The following is a 17005-nucleotide window of genomic DNA, read 5'->3' as shown; positions in this document are numbered from 1 at the left end:
TGCTTTTGTTGTGCCACTTTGCGCGCTAGTCTGAATCCAACGAAAGCATTGAGAAAATACTTTTGTGGCTATCCTACGTTGGATGGTATGCAGTTGTGTGGTCAGAAATAACGGATGTCCCGGACAAACTTTTAACTAGAACAGTGAACGGTGGGTGCAAGAGTTGTTGTCAACAAAGGGAGTTGATGTCATGCCCCAAGCCATGGCCTGTGTGGCCTGAGACCTCACCACGTCCTTGGCAATGTGGACACTAAAAACAATGAATATATATTTTAAGACCAAGTGGATTTGGTCGCCAATTGAGTTGACATGTTAGTACTGTGCCTTTCGAATTATGTGAGGATATGCAAAAAAGATGACGTTAGTGAATTGTTGCAGGCCGCGGCCAAAATTCCGCATAAGAGTGTGATTCCCGAACGGCGATTGTGGACGTCGTGGACGGCTGCGAATGCGGAATGGCGAAGTTGGCGATTATGGCATGGATCATTCAAAAGTGTTGGGTGGTTTGTTCAACTCTCTTCGGTCCTCTTAGAAAGTCTGTGAGTTGACGCATGCTCGCCCTATGAGATGTAACATTCTCTTTCCTATGCTATCACCGTGTCTTTTGTGCATGGTGTTGAATTTGATGGTCAGTGGTGGAATCTAACCGCATCGTGCTACATAAGAAAACAATAAACAACAGAGTTTTCCTTTTAATTAGACCATGGGAGTGATCAATATCTAGTTATCTATATTCCGGTTGTAGTTGCGGGAAATCTGTTGTGCCTTCTAGCATAAAACTTGATAAACCTATATCCCTCCCAATATTGTATGCACATGTAAAGATAATGTAAGGGTGATATTCTTCTAACGCGTGACAAGATGGACAACATGCCACTTACCTATGTTGAGTATGTAAAGTCAATGGGAGATTTGTTATGGTGGGATTCTTTGAAAATGCACTACAACCACATGCCACAAAAATTAACCCATGTGTTTTCATGACAATAATTAGAGTCTTCCCTATACTTTCTCTCCATAAACACTTGTTCTTTCCTTACTTTTGATCCACATGTTCAACATTTAACATTTAAGTATGCAGATACATTTGTGCCCGTCAATTATCTTGCTCAAGGTATTGTTTTGAGAGCTCGAACTTTCTTCGGAGTGAAAAACTAAGATATTGGATTAGGCGATGACGATGCTTGTGCACTGTTTCTTTCTTAAAGGCGTCGCTTTTGGAGACCTTTTATGTTTTACACGTGTTGTCTTTGGTGGTGGTTTGTGTGCTGGTGTTGGAAGAAGTTAATCATTGTGGAGAGGACTTTTTTTTCTTTTTGGTTTGCATGTATCCTGGATGTCTTGAGACATCTTGTTGGTGCAAAGGCTGGGAGTAATTGGCATCTTTGTGATATTAATATATTCCCCTCTTCAAAAAAAGTACACAGATACACAACTCATCAAATACAACCAAATCTTGCAAGTGCAAATAGAGTGATTTATTTACTCTGCTTATACCAAGCATTTTACCTAGTTGATTAGCCATTGGTAAGCATGTAAATGTAAAATACATTATGATGCATTTGCCTTTTTTGCAGGTAACATCATGTATACTCTCTTGATTAACGTAAATACGCGTACATTGTCTTTATGTGGTTAACGAGTGGAATACTTCACCCATAAAAATGCTAAAAATGTTGTCTAATGATAATGCAAGCACACATGACAATGTATGTTACCAAAACGACAACACACCACCTGTCTCCAACCCTTACAACCACAATAATGACAATACATCATTTATGACTAGCCCAAACCTCCACGAAAACGATAATACAAAAGTATACCACCTATGGACACACACTAAATGGTGCCTCACACTCCAACTACGAGCGCGTAACTCATATGACACCTGGTAGATCATGCGGAAAATGCATCCGAGGAATATTAAAACCATGTACATCATGGACATACATCGCACACTGCTACTTAAAGTTAAAGAAACTTATCGAACCACCATCTCACAACTTATCCCCACCATCAACATAATACCCATCTATGCCTTACCCCATGCCCCTCAATATAAATTGACGACTAGGGCGCAAGATAGGTCTTGCCTTGTGTTGTACCCCTCTACCCTGGTTCTATGGCGGCGTGGTTAGGCGGCGAAGAAGATAAGGCTAGGCAGCTCATCTAGGATAGAGAGAGGGCTCGTCCTTGGTAATCCTAAAGTAATTGGGAAAGGAAGCGAGAAGAGGAAGTGGGTTGGGAGTTGTGGCATCAAGTCTACGCCCTTCTTCTTGAACGGATTTCTCAACATCTCGAGGTATAAAATCCATCTCTATTTTTTGGGGGGTGGGGATCCAGATCTATTTTTTAGTGTAGATTCAGATCTATTTGATCTTAACATGGTAGACCTCCCTAGATGCCAATCTAAAAGTGTTGATTTGCCTTCTTTTGCAATGAGTTTCATGCCAATTTTTCACGTTTGCGACTTGTTGTCAGGATAAAATATGTATTGATGGTTATGTGTAGGTATTTGTACATATAATCCACTAAAATCATGGATTGTGCTCACAAAAAAGACATGTAGATTATGACATCTATGGCATACCTTGTCTATAGTATCATGAATCGAGGATGTCATACTTGTTTGGGCGGTAGGTTTCAATTCATCAGTGTCTTTCTTCTGTAGCTAACTTCTTGGGCTTATATTGATTAATGATTGATGTTATGTGAACAACTAACCCATTTTCCTCTTTCATCAATAAAAACTAGGTAAAACCAAATCCGTTATACATTGTGTTGGTTATGCCAATCCAGCTGGTCATTCTATTACACTTTGTATGATATTATTGTATTTACTTGTTAAAATACTTTTTGAAACCTTTTGTTTTTTTCACAACATGGTCGTTTGATTTAAGGAGTGGCGTACTCATACTTCCATATACTCTTCATGCATGCAATACTTATATGTTGTAGATCATGGTATTATAACTTTTATTTTAGTCTTGCTTCATAGGCAAATAAAGAGGAGAAATATGTTAATGTGTTGGGACACAACATATGAGATAATTATGGTCATCAACTTTTGTTGTTGCGTGTAGAAAAAATGTGAAAGAGATGATGTTTTTTCTATGCGCCAGTCTATAAATGGACATGGTGAGCACCTAATGAATGAAATATACAAGAATGATACGATTTGGGTGTCATTCTTAAGGTTGGAAGGGCACCTCGCTTTCCATTCTTGCAAACTTTTGAGGGATAGGCTGTTTGTTTCGTGAGTGCATGACACGCACATATATGTGTTGCACAACAAGTAGAAATGCATCCAAACACCCATTTCATCATCCAATTTTCTAGTACAATAACTTTTGTATATTTCTCCATGTGTTGGTCCGTATTATAGGATGTGAGGTTATTATTACCAAATTGGCATCCTATCAAAGTCACCATTTTTCCACAATACAACACAATATGTGTAGAGAACTATAAGAGGTTAAAAAGAACTATAACAGGTTAACCTCCCATACTATTTAAGGGGTCATTTAGTTAATCATGCCTTGTTTGGATCCGCGGGATAAACCCAAATGGGGATTCAACCCCCCTTCCCTTGTTCGCTGCCTAGTACTATTCCCGACTCAACCCCTCATCACCCTGTCCACCTCATTTGGGGGGTTAAATCGTATTCTCTGAATCAATGAAAAGTCCTGACAGAAATTGAGGTGCATCCAACATATACCGAGATATGACCTTTGGTAGATTGGATGCCACCGAACCAAATGAGGTTACAATCTATATAGCATGAATGAAAAAAAATGGCTTATCCAATTCAACAAATACTCTTTTAACTCCTCTTCCTAAAACCAAGGTGATGGGTGCACTCTCTTACATTTAAATTTTTTATCCTAGAAAAGGCCATTATGGTGGATTATTATATTATATGTTACCTTGGGCAAATAGCCAACCACACTTACTTTGAGCAGTAAAAAAACCAGTGTGACTAGCCTACTCGAGTCACCCTTGGCACTCACCGCTTTTCTTTCTGTGTGGAGGCGGGGCTCGCATCCCCGTAGCGCCCTTTCCTCCTTTTTCCCACCCGCACCACGCGGCTGTCCTTTTCCTCCCCTAACGCCGTTACCCGCCCCCGTCCCCAATCCGACGGCGCAAATGCCCGCCCGCCGCCAACCGACGGCCCGGATCGGCCCGCCCCAGGCCCACCGCCGGGCGGCTTCGTTGAAAACTTCGCAGGGCCAGTATACCACGCTTTATCTTCGCCCGTCGCGAGCGAGCTAGAGAGAGAGAGAGAGAGAGAGAGAGAGAGCTCTGCTGCCCGATAGTAGTCCCAGCTCCGCCTCCACCCTCCCCCGCTCGCCCGCGCCGCGGAGCTCCCAAACCCTCGCCATTTGGCCGCGCCGAACCCTAACCCTAGCCCCCCCGCCGGCCGCTCCCCCGCGGAGCCTCCGCCCCCGCGCCGCGGCCCGGGGCCGACAGGCGCGCCGATCCGATCCGCCCGCCCGGCCGCCGCGCCGATCGAGGTAGGTCTCGCACGAATCGGCCCGGAATTCGCGGGGGCCCCCGCCGCTCGCCGCTCGCCCGTACGCCGCGCGTGAATCGGGCGGCCGCTGGAGCTGGGGGAATTGTTCTCGGGTGAGGGGAGTTTTAGGGTTTTTTTTCCTTCTTCCTCCCGGGGGATCTGCGTGGGTGGGCCAATTGGGAGCTCTCCGGCGGTCGATCCCGGGGCCGCGCGCCCTCCCGCGCTCGATTGGCTGCTGGCTTTTGGGGCGCGTGACGGCCGGGGGGTTTCGGTCGATTCGAGCTTGAGCTCAGCTCGTGCTCGTGGTCGAGCGTTGGTTGGAGCTTAGCTTGAGCTGCTCTTTGCTCAGTGCTCCGGGATTCGGGCGTCTGCTAGTGGGGAGGGAGACGTGGGGGGATTTGGGGATGCTCCAGCAGATGCGCGACGCTTGGTCTCTGCTGTTCCCTTCATTTTTTTTTTGTCGTGGACCTACTTTCCCCTGGCTCCTTCCCTCTGAGCTCCGAGCTCCGAGCTGCCGCGGCAGAGTCCAGGCGGATTCCCTCTCGTCTCTTTTGCATCTTTCGAGATTTGTTCAGCTGTACCCCTCTTCAGAAGGTGTATGTGGGAGAAAGATGTGATTTTTAGGCTTCAGCGAGGAGGTGGGAGTGATTCTTGTGCTAGCATCGAAACATTGTAGCTTCATTTTGTCCTAGTTTTGCTTGATTTGCTGCCCGTATGAGGGAAATGACGTATCTGTCATGAGATTTAGCTGTCCGTTGGTTGTAACAAGACGATGTAGTCTCTGTCCTAGTGTTCATATTACAGATTGCAGTGCTGTTCTAGTGTTCCGGTTTTGGATAATGGTAGTGTTTCGTGCGAGATGAAAGATGTGGTTTTGCTTGTGCTAGTTAAGAGTATTTATTGGTATTTTCTGAAATGGGCGCACACTTGAGGTTGTGGGTGCCCATATTTAAGCCGTCCTCACTAATTAATCGACCATGCTTCTTAGGGCGCTCCCAATTCACTGGATTTTAACACATTATCGTAGGTAGTGGAAGTTTTTTAGAGATAATCACCGCAATGCATCGCATATTACATTCAATCGGTTTAGGATCATGTTTGAATCTCAACCTTGTGGCCTAATTTTGGAGAGAAGGGAATGATTTTGTCTGATATCAATATATCATGCTCCACTGGCCTTTTGGCCTCCGGATTAAAAACTAGGGAGATAAGCCACACCGAATCAGAGCATTGAGTACACTGCATAAGGAAATGAGCTAAGAGCCATACCTCCACTAACATACAACTCCACTCTCTCTCTTCTTTAAATAAAGTGCCACCTCAGCATTTTGTCTGATATTGTGCTAAGAGACAAGCATTTTGAGTACCCTTAATTCTAATAATGCATCTGCACCGGTTGTTTTTAGTTGCATCTCTAGAGACTTGAAAGGATAATCTTGATTAGGTTTCTTATCGCTGTTCAAACATGTTTATGGCTTTAATTTGAATAAGTTCCAAACCCCACAGTAGATATGGTTGGTCAAGGTACTTGGCATATCCACCATTACTTTGCATGCTTTTGATGCTGAAGAATTTTCCTCAGTAGGCTTAAAGTGTTGTCCTCGTGAATCACGAATGCGGGTCCTTGTGGAATATACTGAACTGGTACCGCTTCATTTATTGTAGAATCATTGAACAATGTTCTTATGTAAACTTTTTTCAACATGGTCAGGCTACAGATAAATAGAAGGGACATCTACAGATTCGTTTAGCCTGAAGTAAATTCTTGTCAGTCCAGGGTGAGCCTTCTTTGGATGCTGTAAGTTCAGTGGAATCATATTCATCATACCAGCAGGCAGTCGTATCTGGTCGTATTGTCATTTGATATGAAACTCTCGGATTTGCCGATTGCAGACAGTTCACTCTTTCACGGGCATTAGACCCGTAGGGACTTCGGAAATGTCACAATTTCACCACACACAGCATGGGGGTGATGGTGATTTTCAGATGTGGCAACAACAGATGATGTACAAGCAATTGCAGGAGTTCCAGAGACAGCAAAATGCCCAGCAGATTGATCATGGAGGCAGGATGCAGCCCTCTTTTGGACAGTTTCAAGCTCCAGCAAGAGCAGCACCTGCTGATCAATTGCCGGTGATATCAAATGAAATGCCAAACAACGAGGCCACGGCTTATGTGTGGCCACAAAATTTTGCTAGTGGTGACCCAAGGTTGCCAAGCAACTCACAAATGGCGAATACAGGTAGTAACACAAACTGGGAGCAGTATGGTGGTGCTCCTGCCATGGGCAATTTCATGAATGGTTCGGTATTTCCAAATACTCAAAGTCAACCGATGCGACCAATGGGGTTAGCTACACAGCAAATGAACCAGTCGTTCTATCAAATACCTGCTACCAGCAGAGGCGGGTCTGTTAACCAGTACCCCCAGTTCTTAGGGATCCCAGCTGATCTCCAGAATGCAATGACAAGGGCAGGTACACATCAGCCTGAAAAGGTATCAAGGCCATTTAGCTCGTTAATGGACGAACCTAGTCCGCAGGAGAAAGGTGCCTCCAGTTCTATGCAGAATTTTCGAGGAAAGGGAGGCTTCTTAAGCAATAGTCCCTTACGAAGTCAAGGTGATAATAACAAGGCAGGTAGCCCTGTTCCAGTGAATCATCTACGACATGGTTTTCAACTCCAAGATTTTCATGGTAGGCCAAACCAACCCCAAGCGGGCCTGCAAGAGAAATCAACAATGCAGGCAGCGCCAGCAAGTGGTGGCGCTAGCCTTGACCCTACTGAGGAGAAGTTCTTGTTTGGGGATGATGAGGATAGCAACTGGGGAGCTTTGTTGAAGGGAGACAATGATCATGGTAATTCTTTGGATAATGATAACTTTGGTGGTGCTTTGCCATCTCTACAGAGTGGGAGCTGGAGTGCTCTTATGCAGGAAACGTTACAGTCTTCAACCAGTAAAGATAATCCCAAGGAAGAATGGAGTGGCCTCAGTTTGCAGAAAACACAGACAGTTGCCAATAACTCAACTTTACCAGCTCGTGATCAGAGTAAGCTTGCTGCATTAAGCGGTGGACTACAGAATGCACGACCCTCGTCAGCATCTAGCTATGGTGATGGAACAATGAATAATCCAGATTTTACCAGTTTTCAGCATGCTACAAGAAGTGCGTACGAGCAAAGAGACAAAACACAGCATGAGTCTCCTCGTGCTACTGTTACCAATCATCAGTCAACTGCAGAAGCCAGTAATGGGTATATCCAGCAGAGCTTGAAGCAAAAGCAGTCTGATGAATATGGGAGACAAGAACAGGTGCACTTGTCAAATGGCAATTGGGCTCAGCAGAAATCTGAAACGCCAAGAAATAACTCACACTCAACTGGTGCACCATCAAGCACACATGCATTTTGGATGTCACAACAAAACACTGTTGATCATAATACCAACCAGGAGTCGAGCAATAGCCAGAATGACTGGAAAAGCAACAGCCCCCTTGGACAAGACATCAGCAGTACTCAAAATGTCTTTAATAGTGATGGAAACTTCTGGAAGTCAAGTGGAGGTAATGCAAATTCAGTCCACAGGCTTCAGCAGATGAAGCCTGATATAAGCACATCGCAAATGCAGAAGGACAATTCTGATGGTAAAGTTGTTAGTATGATGGGCTCAAGCATGCCAACAATGAACCCGAACCAGCATCAGATGGTTATGGGTCGAACTGGTGAGCATGGTGGGATAAACCATAACATCGGACGCAGGGGTTCAGAAACCTCAGAATCTTTAAGAAGAAGTGCTGAGCCAAGACCAAATGACTGCAACCAGGAGTACCAAAATGCAATACATATGGATAGGCCAGGAAACATTTTAAATCATGGGCAGCATGTGAACAGTGACCATGCTGCCAGGAGGCATCCTTTCTTTGCTGCAAAAGAATCCCAAAATCTGGGTCAATCAGGTCAGCAAGCAGGGGGACCTTACATGTTGCAGAACCATGCTATGGACAACACAGGGGTAAACATTAGGCATTCTCCGGGTAATCCAGTTTTGAACAATCAGTTTCCCACTCAGTCACTTCAGGGACAAAATAACCTGAAGCCACGATTTGTCACCAACTCTCAAATTGCTGCCAATATGGCTTCAGTTAATGAGGTATGGGTATCTTGCTTAAACAAGCTTTATTATTTACATGTTTTTGTTCTCTTGTAATATGTCTTACTTATGAAGCTACTTAATTTTTAGAAAATGCTGGTTGGGGATGAACAATTTAAATCTCGACATGGTGTCACTAACAGTTCCAGTGCATCACCCTTTGGAGTATCTGATGCCGTCCTGTCTCAGAACAGAGCAGTTCAGAACAGGTACTTCCCCCTCTTCATTTTTAACTACTCTAACCTGGTTATTCCTGTGTAAATCCTAAATATCACATCGTTGAAGTGTTAAAGATTTGTCTATGCAATTTATTTTGTGCGTTTGTTTCGCTCAACTTGTATGCCTACTACTAATGAAGTGAGCCCAAAAGGCCACATCCTTGTAGGCTACCAATATCAGTATAGGTTGTCCAAATAGTATCAGAATTGTTGGATAATATCGGTGTTGCAGAATCATATACTCACTCCGTCCCAAAATTCTTGTCTTAGATTTGTTTAGATATTAATGTATCTAGTCATGTTTTAGTATTTTGATACATCCATTTCTAGAAAAATCTAAGACAAGAATTTTGGGACGGAGGGAGTATGTATTGAAATGGCCTGGAGAGTCGTTATGGTATTGAAATGGTCCGGAGAATCATAATTGTACTGAAAAGGTCTGGTAGGATAAGGTAAGATTCTAAGTTATGTGTCAGGACACACCAACAATGCTTCAATCTATTACAGTAATAGTCAACAATGTTTGTACCACATGATATTATATTTTGTCATAGTTAGTTCTTGCAACAGTTTTTCGTTAGCAAATTTATGATTGTGGTTCTTTATGATAACTGACAAATATATATGTATGTTTAATGTAGTCAACATATGCTGCAACTTCTTCATAAGGTGGACAACTCAACAGATAGCAATGCACTCACTGACATGGCCAACAGTCCTCTCGATAATGCTGCTAATAGTCAGCAACAATTTAATCAATCTTCTTTGCAAGGATTTGGATTAAGACTAGCACCACCGTCCCAGCGACATCCAACTTCAGATCATTTATGGTCCAGTCACACTAATGCTGATGGCAAGCAACCCGAACACTCAGCAAGGGGAGAACACCAGGCCCAGCTACCTTCCAGTGCCACCCAGTATTCGTCACCTGCTCATCAAAGCTCACAGCCAACGCCAACACCATTTCATTCTTCGGAAATGGGTGGTACTGGACAACCAGCTGCACATTTCTCCCAGTTAAGTTCCGGGCAGCAATATCCTGTGCCAGACGCAAGACCAGGTTCTGTACCCATGCCTCAGCAAGGCAGCACAGCAACAGTATTCAAGAATGTATGGACAAACATATCGGCACAGCGTCAAGCTGGTATCCAATCTAACAAGATTACACCCAATATTCTCCAGTCTATGATGTTTTCCAACAACGCACCAGATTCCAACTTATGGGGTTCGCAAAAGGCAGAAGACCAAGGACAGAAGGCTTCAACACCACCTGATGTGGCCACAAGTTCTGCCAATTCACATAATCAAGAGACAAAACAAGCTGTGGACAGCGATGCAGGTTTAGCCTCTTCTGAGATGGCAAATTTTGATTCGACTGGAGCTCCTGTACACAGAGGGAATCAAACCCCGCAGAAGCATTCTTCAGACGGGAACTTTGCAATTCCTGCTTCATCCTTGGCACAATTGCGTCAGCAAGGTATCATGAACCCTAGACAGGGTGAGAACCCTGCAGCTAACTTTCAGGTTATGAATACTTCTCACAACAGTGGTACTAACACGAGTGGTATTGGGTTACATGGAAACCCAACACCTTCAAGCCTCCAGCAGACAAATTTCGCTCTTCTGCATCAAATGCAAGCAATGGGTCATGTGGATGTTGATCCAGGCAATAAAACTGGAAAGATACTTAAACCAAATGAGATTAGTTCTGATGCGTCGCAAGGTGACTGGAAGTCTGCTCAGAGGTTTGCACATGGAGCCAATAACTCACTCAGGTCGTCCATAGATAACATTGGCAGTACTAGTGTCCAAGGGTCATTCCCTTCAGATATGAAAATGCTAAGCTTTGCTCCAAGGAACAATGAGGAGAGAAATACAAGCATAGCTTCTCAGATCCCTTCTAGGGAAGTTCCCTCTCATGGTATGGCCGTGCGTAATGATCATCAAAGTCAAGTTCAGTCTCTTGGGACAAATGCATCATCAAGTTTGATTGAAAGAAGTGAGAGACCTGGGATAAACCCTCAAATGGCACCCTCTTGGTTTGAACATTATGGAAATCAAAGAAATGGTCAGAATCATTCAGTGTTTAATGCTCAGAAGAACCCAACTCCACCGTATAATGTTCCAAAAGCTTGGTGCATGGAAAATAACTCCCTTGAGGATAGAGCTGATGCAGGCCAAGCTGCCAGGCCTTTGGTGCCTAGCAATATGAAGGCAGCTTTGGTGACAAGGCCAAAGAAGCGCAAATTTACAGAACGTGCTCTTGTTTCTTGGCATAAAATCAGTGAAGGCACTCAAAAGTTGAGAAAGACAAGGTGAATTTTCTCCCCTTGCAGGGCAGTAGTTCGCAGTAGTGTTGCAGCATATTTTCTGTCCTCTTACTGTTACTGTCAGCACCAGTAGTTTATGTGACTTGCAGTTATTTATTTGTTGAGTTGTTTATCTTATTTTGTTTTGATGTTGCTAACAATTGTGACCATCTTCAATTGCTGGACAGCACGAATGAGATGGATTGGGCTTGGGCAGCTAATAGATTAATTAAGAAGGTTTGCACAGCTATACTATTTCAGCTACTTTAGGTCTTCCATATTGGTTCAAATAGTTTTTATTGACACCAATTAAATTTCTTAACAGTCTGAGGATGATCCAGAAAGTCTGGAAGATGCCCCGGTAACTTATTTACCACGCAAAAGGCTAATTATGACCACAAAGTTGATTCAGGAAGTTTTCTCTGCTATACCACCAAGAGTTCTGAGAGCACAAGCTGTATCAGCTTATGAAAGTGCTACATACAATATCGCAATGGTCACGCTAGGAGATACATGCATCATCTCATCAGATAACTCTCGGGCTCTTGCAGATAATGAAAATAAGTAAGTCCTTGTAAACTGATCATTTTTGCTTATTCTCTTGTGGTCATGAAAGTAAAATTTACTTTTATAACCTCATTGCTGAACTATCCATGTCCTGAGTATTACACTGTCATTAATCAGCCCATCTGAACAAAGAACAAGTGCCAAGCAAATGGAAGACAAGTTATCAAAGGTCGTGGAAGTCTTTGTTGGAAGAATCAGGAAAATGGAAAACGACTATCTGAGGTACGAGCACCCTCCACCCCAACCCCGCCCACACACAACATTGCTTATTGGCTAGCTAGTTTAAAAAGCAATATTGCTGCTTTTCATTTATTTATGATCTCCTATGGAGGTGTACATGTGCATACAAAAATATCCAACATAATTTGGTAGAACATCTGAGCATGTTAGAATATTTGTACATGTACATAGTTGTGTAGTAAAAATAATTGTATGAACTGTGCTAGAAAGATACTCCCTCCGTCCCATAATTGATGATAGTTCTCTCAACACACCGTTTTCCCTCTTGTTGCAGCTTGAGCAAGAGAGCTTCAATGCTAGATGTGCATCTGGAGTGCCAGGATTTGGAAAGGATTTCAATCGTAAATCGTCTGGGAAGATTCCATGGCCGTAACCATGCAGCTGGTGTCGAGGCCTCGTCTGGCTCACAAATGGTTTCTCGCAGAATTTTCCCTGATAGACATGTCATGTCTTTCTCCGTGCCAGGAAATCTTCCCGAAGAGGTGCACTGTTTGGCACTCTAGTGCATCGGTTTCTTGCATTGTTCCTCAACCTCTCAGATCACCTGTGTGGCTACAAGTGTGATTTCCAATGCTCCCTTTTCTCCTGCAAAGCATGGCGTTTATACAGAACGGTCAGATCCAGGGGTGGTTTGGAAATCAACCGTCGTATATGCCACGGAGACGCCAAGGGATGTGTCCAGCCGATCAAGCTCAGTGCGGGCTGTTGTTATTTCTCCCTTGTATGAAGTATAGGTCCCCTGTATATTGTGGAAAAGTATGAAGGGAAAAAACCGTGGACCTCGCATCATTTTGCTGATGAAGGAAGGGTGTTAGCTTCACAATTCGTTAGAGAAGTCGATGCTTACTAGCTTTAGTACATCTAGTGGAAATTTCCGCTACTTGTCATCTTTTTATCCATGATGATGAAGAAAGAGTGTTGGCAGTTTAGAGGGGTGAATAATAACGAGAGCCTTGTCCTCTGGGTTCTTTTGTTCCTTTAGGAATGGGATGCAAATTGGCTAGCGGTGTCCAGAGTCGAACTGACCTCCCCCCTTTGTTGTTACTTGTTAGTCAGCAGTTGATTACTTGTGTTATGTAGTGCTGAGAGCAATTCATGGAGCGAACAAAAACGCCGGGTAAAGCGCTTGTAAACTGTTGTAATCTTATATAAATCCCTGCGATGTTGAAGCCCTAATGGGTTCTTGTAAATTTAAAGTGCGATTTTCACTGAGGCCGTTTTATCATATTCTAAAGCACAAGTTGGCGCAGAAAGGATGTCTGGAGCTATCTCCCTCCGTTCCTAAATAAATAAATAAATAAATAAACTAGACTAATTTTTCTGAACTATAATTATTTAGGTACAAAGAAGAGAAAGTATGTCTGAGGACGCTCCTGATCCTATTGGTTGTTGATGATATAAGTATTAACATGTGGTTTGGTTTTGGAATGGTCTTTTGCTGAACCAGGAGTAGCTCAACACAAACCCAGGATGCAAATTTGGGACCCTGCTTTAGTTCAACCAAATGAACTAAAGTTCCAAAAATGAAGTGAATTCTGAAAACTTTGCTCATTTAGCTAAAGTATAAAAGATTGTCGGAGGGCACAAACACTCTCTACATCAAAAGAGAAGCACAAGGCTGGGCGCATACCAAGTTCGTAACTGACGAGCAGCAAACAGAGAAATGCAGTGATCTGAAGTCGACGAAAGCATAGAAATAACAACAAAATTGATCACAAAAAAATTGAAGTAACCTTAAATTTGCGAACCTACATCTCAGTGACCCCCTCCACTCTTACAAGTCACGCGAATTGCAACTCGAGAGAATCAATCAAAAAAAAATAAAGGAATGAAGGAGACGAAGAATAAGGGCCTCTGAGTTGCGTTTTGAACTGAATGCGTGACAGGAAGGCTCGGCCGGGCTGCTCGTTCCGCCGCGTCGCGTTATGTTATGGGCTCCGAGGAGAACTCGGAGGCCTGCGTGACCGCCGCGTTGCGTTGACGCCATGATCTCTAAAGCTCGGGCATTTCGAATCCGACGTCCGGACGAACTCGGAGACGCGTGACCGCCACGCAATCACGGCGATATTAGGCCCCCGCCCCGACTCATTCGATCGCATTCTTCCGCTCCTCCGCCGCCTCTTTCCACATCGCACGTACGCGGACGCGCTCTGGTCGTAGAACCCGCAGGCCAACTACAGACGAGACGGCGATCATGGCGCTCGCATACGGGTTCTGCTCGTCGCCGTCATACACCCCCGATGCTTGCTCACCTCCGTCCCACATGCTGCGCGGCCCCTTCTTCCAGGGCTTGGGCGTCGGCCGCGACTACGAGGAGTACGCCCCATCAAGCCCTTCGCCGCTCGCGAGCTCCAAGGACTACTACACTCCATCGAGCCATCTGCCGTCGCCGGACTACACTCCCTCGAGTCCTCTGCCGTCCCCGGACTACACTCCGGCGAGCCCCGACTACACTCCGGCGAGCCCTGACTACACTCCCGCGAGCCCAGACTACTCTCCCGCGAGCCCAGACTACTCTCCGGCGAGCCCCGACTACACACCGGCGAGCCCAGACTACACTCCGTCAAGCCCCGACTACACTCCCGCGAGCCCAGACTACTCTCCGGCGAGCCCCGACTACACACCGGCGAGCCCAGACTACACTCCGTCAAGCCCCGACTACACTCCCGCGAGCCCAGACTACTCTCCGGCGAGCCCCGACTACACACCGGCGAGCCCTGACTACACTCCGTCAAGCCCCGACTACACTCCCGCGAGCCCAGACTACTCTCCGGCGAGCCCCGACTACACACCGGCGAGCCCAGACTACACTCCGTCAAGCCCCGACTACACTCCCGCGAGCCCAGACTACTCTCCGGCGAGCCCCGACTACACACCGGCGAGCCCAGACTACACTCCGTCAAGCCCCGACTACACTCCCGCGAGCCCAGACTACTCTCCGGCGAGCCCCGACTACACACCGGCGAGCCCAGACTACACTCCGTCAAGCCCCGACTACACTCCCGCGAGCCCAGACTACTCTCCGGCGAGCCCCGACTACACACCGGCGAGCCCAGACTACACTCCGTCAAGCCCCGACTACACTCCCGCGAGCCCAGACTACTCTCCGGCGAGCCCCGACTACACTCCGTCAAGCCCTTCGCTGTCGCTGGAGTACACTCCGTCCAGCCCTGTTCGGCTAGCTTTCTTGCTGATGTCTCCGCCGCGCGCCGCGTCCCCAGACTACACGCCCTTGATGCCGTCAGAGCACGCTTCTTGGCCGGACTACACGCCCAGTACGCCGCCTTCGTCCCCCGTGGTGGTGTCTCACGCCGAGTCGTCCACGTCTGCACCGTGTCGCCGCCACCATCCGTACCAGAGGAGCGGCGGCGGACGGATCAACCGCGGCGGACGTCAGCGACAGCGTGCCTTGGGATATTGATGTCTTGCAAATTGTAATAGGAGCAATAGATTAGATTCTCTTTGTGTAAATCTCGAATTGCTATGCATTGGTTTGTTCCTTGGGCAAATCTTGTATTGCTCACGAATCGATGAATATTATCTGTATCGAGCTTTTGTTGAAGATTGGAGATTGTTCTCTGTTATTGTTTCTCGTTTTTCTTATTTTTGGCTGGATCCCTTTGTTTCTCATAGATGCAAATTCCAATATGTGATTGGGTGAAAATCACCCAGACACCCAACAACTCTCATGTTCTGTGATTATTATGTACTACTAATGCCCTGAGAGAAGCATATGGTTGCTCTGTAAAACTGAAGCTTGTCCTCTGAATATTTTTATGAAAACAGAGCATGTCGCCTGGGAGCAGTCCCCTGCTCACTCAGCAGGGGCAAGCAATTCCGGGCTAGTGCGCTTCGGTTTTCTTCTTCTCGTGTCTTGATTCTCTGGTTTTTCCGGGTTTTTTTATTTTTCAGTTTACTACTTGGTTTTATTTGGTTTCTTTTGGTTTTTTACTTTTCTTTTTTTACTTTTCTTAATTTTTAGGGGAGCCCTACGCATCCACCGGTAGATGTTTAGTAAATATCCACCACCACGATAACCGTTGGATCTCTACGCGTGCAACCGTCCGCAGTAACTATTGGCATGCGGCTCGGTCGCCTCTCTGGATACATTAAGTCCTGAAACAACAAACCAGTTACGAAAAAACCGTTTTGTTTCGGCTCTGACAGAGCTGCGGATGGCTGTAGAATATTTTCTGCAACAAAGATCGTGTTGCGGAAATACCCGTGTAAATTTTTGCAACAAAGTTTGTTATATAATGTTTTCCGCAACAAAGATAGTGTTGCGAAACACATGTATACTTTTTTTTCAACATAATTTATTCTAGAATATTTTCTGCAACAAAGATCGTATTGCGGAAACACATGTAGTTTTTTTTTGTAACATACTTTGCTATAGAATATTTTCTGTAACGAAGACCGTGTTGCGAAAACACCTTTAATAGATCTTTTAAAAAGATCCGTTGCCTCACAGGCTGCCGGATCTGGCATATATACCATTCATGCGTGCTTTTCTATTTATGCAACAAAAGTCTTGTTGTGGAACCCTTTGTAACATAAATCTTGTTGCAGAAATATTTGTAACAGATGTTACGTTGTACTTTTTTTTTTGCAACAAAGGAGATGGAGGAGGAGAAAGGGCCAAGTCGACGAGGCGAAGACGGATGAGGAAGAGAAGGTGGAGAGCAGGAAGGGCTGGCAACGGAGGAAAGCTTGCTCGTTCCGATGCTGTCACGTCTGGTGGCGTGTGTGCCCCGCCGGAATCTTGGAACAAACTACTAGTTACGGGAAAGAAGATTGCAACAATCGGTCAGTGGCAAACTTAGGCTGTAAAAAAAGGATGTGCCCTGACGGAATCTTGTAACAAACTATTAGTTGCGCGAAAGAAGATTGCAACAATGGGCCAGTTGCAAACTTAGGCTGTAAAAAGAGGATGCTCTAAAATCGTCTGATTAAAAAATAATCTAACGACCAGAGAGGCGGTAGATGCACATAGAGGGATCCACTGG

At 45.2% G+C, this 17005-nt stretch overlaps 2 protein-coding genes across 4 annotated transcripts; both read left to right on the top strand.

Annotated features, from left to right (window-relative positions):
- Nucleotides 1-2078: 2078 nt before the first annotated feature.
- Nucleotides 2079-13211, top strand: LOC123449328. 3 transcript variants are annotated; one of them, XM_045126519.1, is made up of 9 exons: nt 2079-2305; nt 6228-6294; nt 6410-8665; nt 8756-8874; nt 9525-11198; nt 11381-11429; nt 11518-11756; nt 11877-11981; nt 12274-13211. In XM_045126519.1, the coding sequence occupies exons 3-9, from the start codon at nt 6455-6457 to the stop codon at nt 12500-12502; spliced, it is 4626 nt and encodes a 1541-aa protein (XP_044982454.1). In that variant the 5' UTR covers nt 2079-2305; nt 6228-6294; nt 6410-6454; the 3' UTR covers nt 12503-13211. The 3 variants fall into 3 exon arrangements, with proteins under 3 accessions (XP_044982454.1, XP_044982453.1, XP_044982452.1); XM_045126518.1 differs by having other exon boundaries at nt 6228-6314; XM_045126517.1 differs by lacking the exon at nt 2079-2305 and adding an exon at nt 4477-4517 and having other exon boundaries at nt 6228-6314.
- A 982-nt stretch (nt 13212-14193) lies between these two features.
- On the top strand, nt 14194-15437 carry LOC123450702 (DNA-directed RNA polymerase II subunit RPB1-like). Its single transcript, XM_045127827.1, has one exon. It carries the CDS (start codon nt 14194-14196, stop codon nt 15418-15420), a length of 1227 nt encoding a protein of 408 aa, XP_044983762.1. The 3' UTR covers nt 15421-15437.
- The last annotated feature ends 1568 nt before the right edge of the window (nt 15438-17005 follow it).

The sequence above is a fragment of the Hordeum vulgare genome, chromosome 4H, assembly GCF_904849725.1.
Source record: "Hordeum vulgare subsp. vulgare chromosome 4H, MorexV3_pseudomolecules_assembly, whole genome shotgun sequence".
Classification (NCBI taxonomy): Eukaryota; Viridiplantae; Streptophyta; class Magnoliopsida; order Poales; family Poaceae; genus Hordeum; species Hordeum vulgare.
This window is presented reverse-complemented; position numbering and strand designations above follow the sequence as displayed.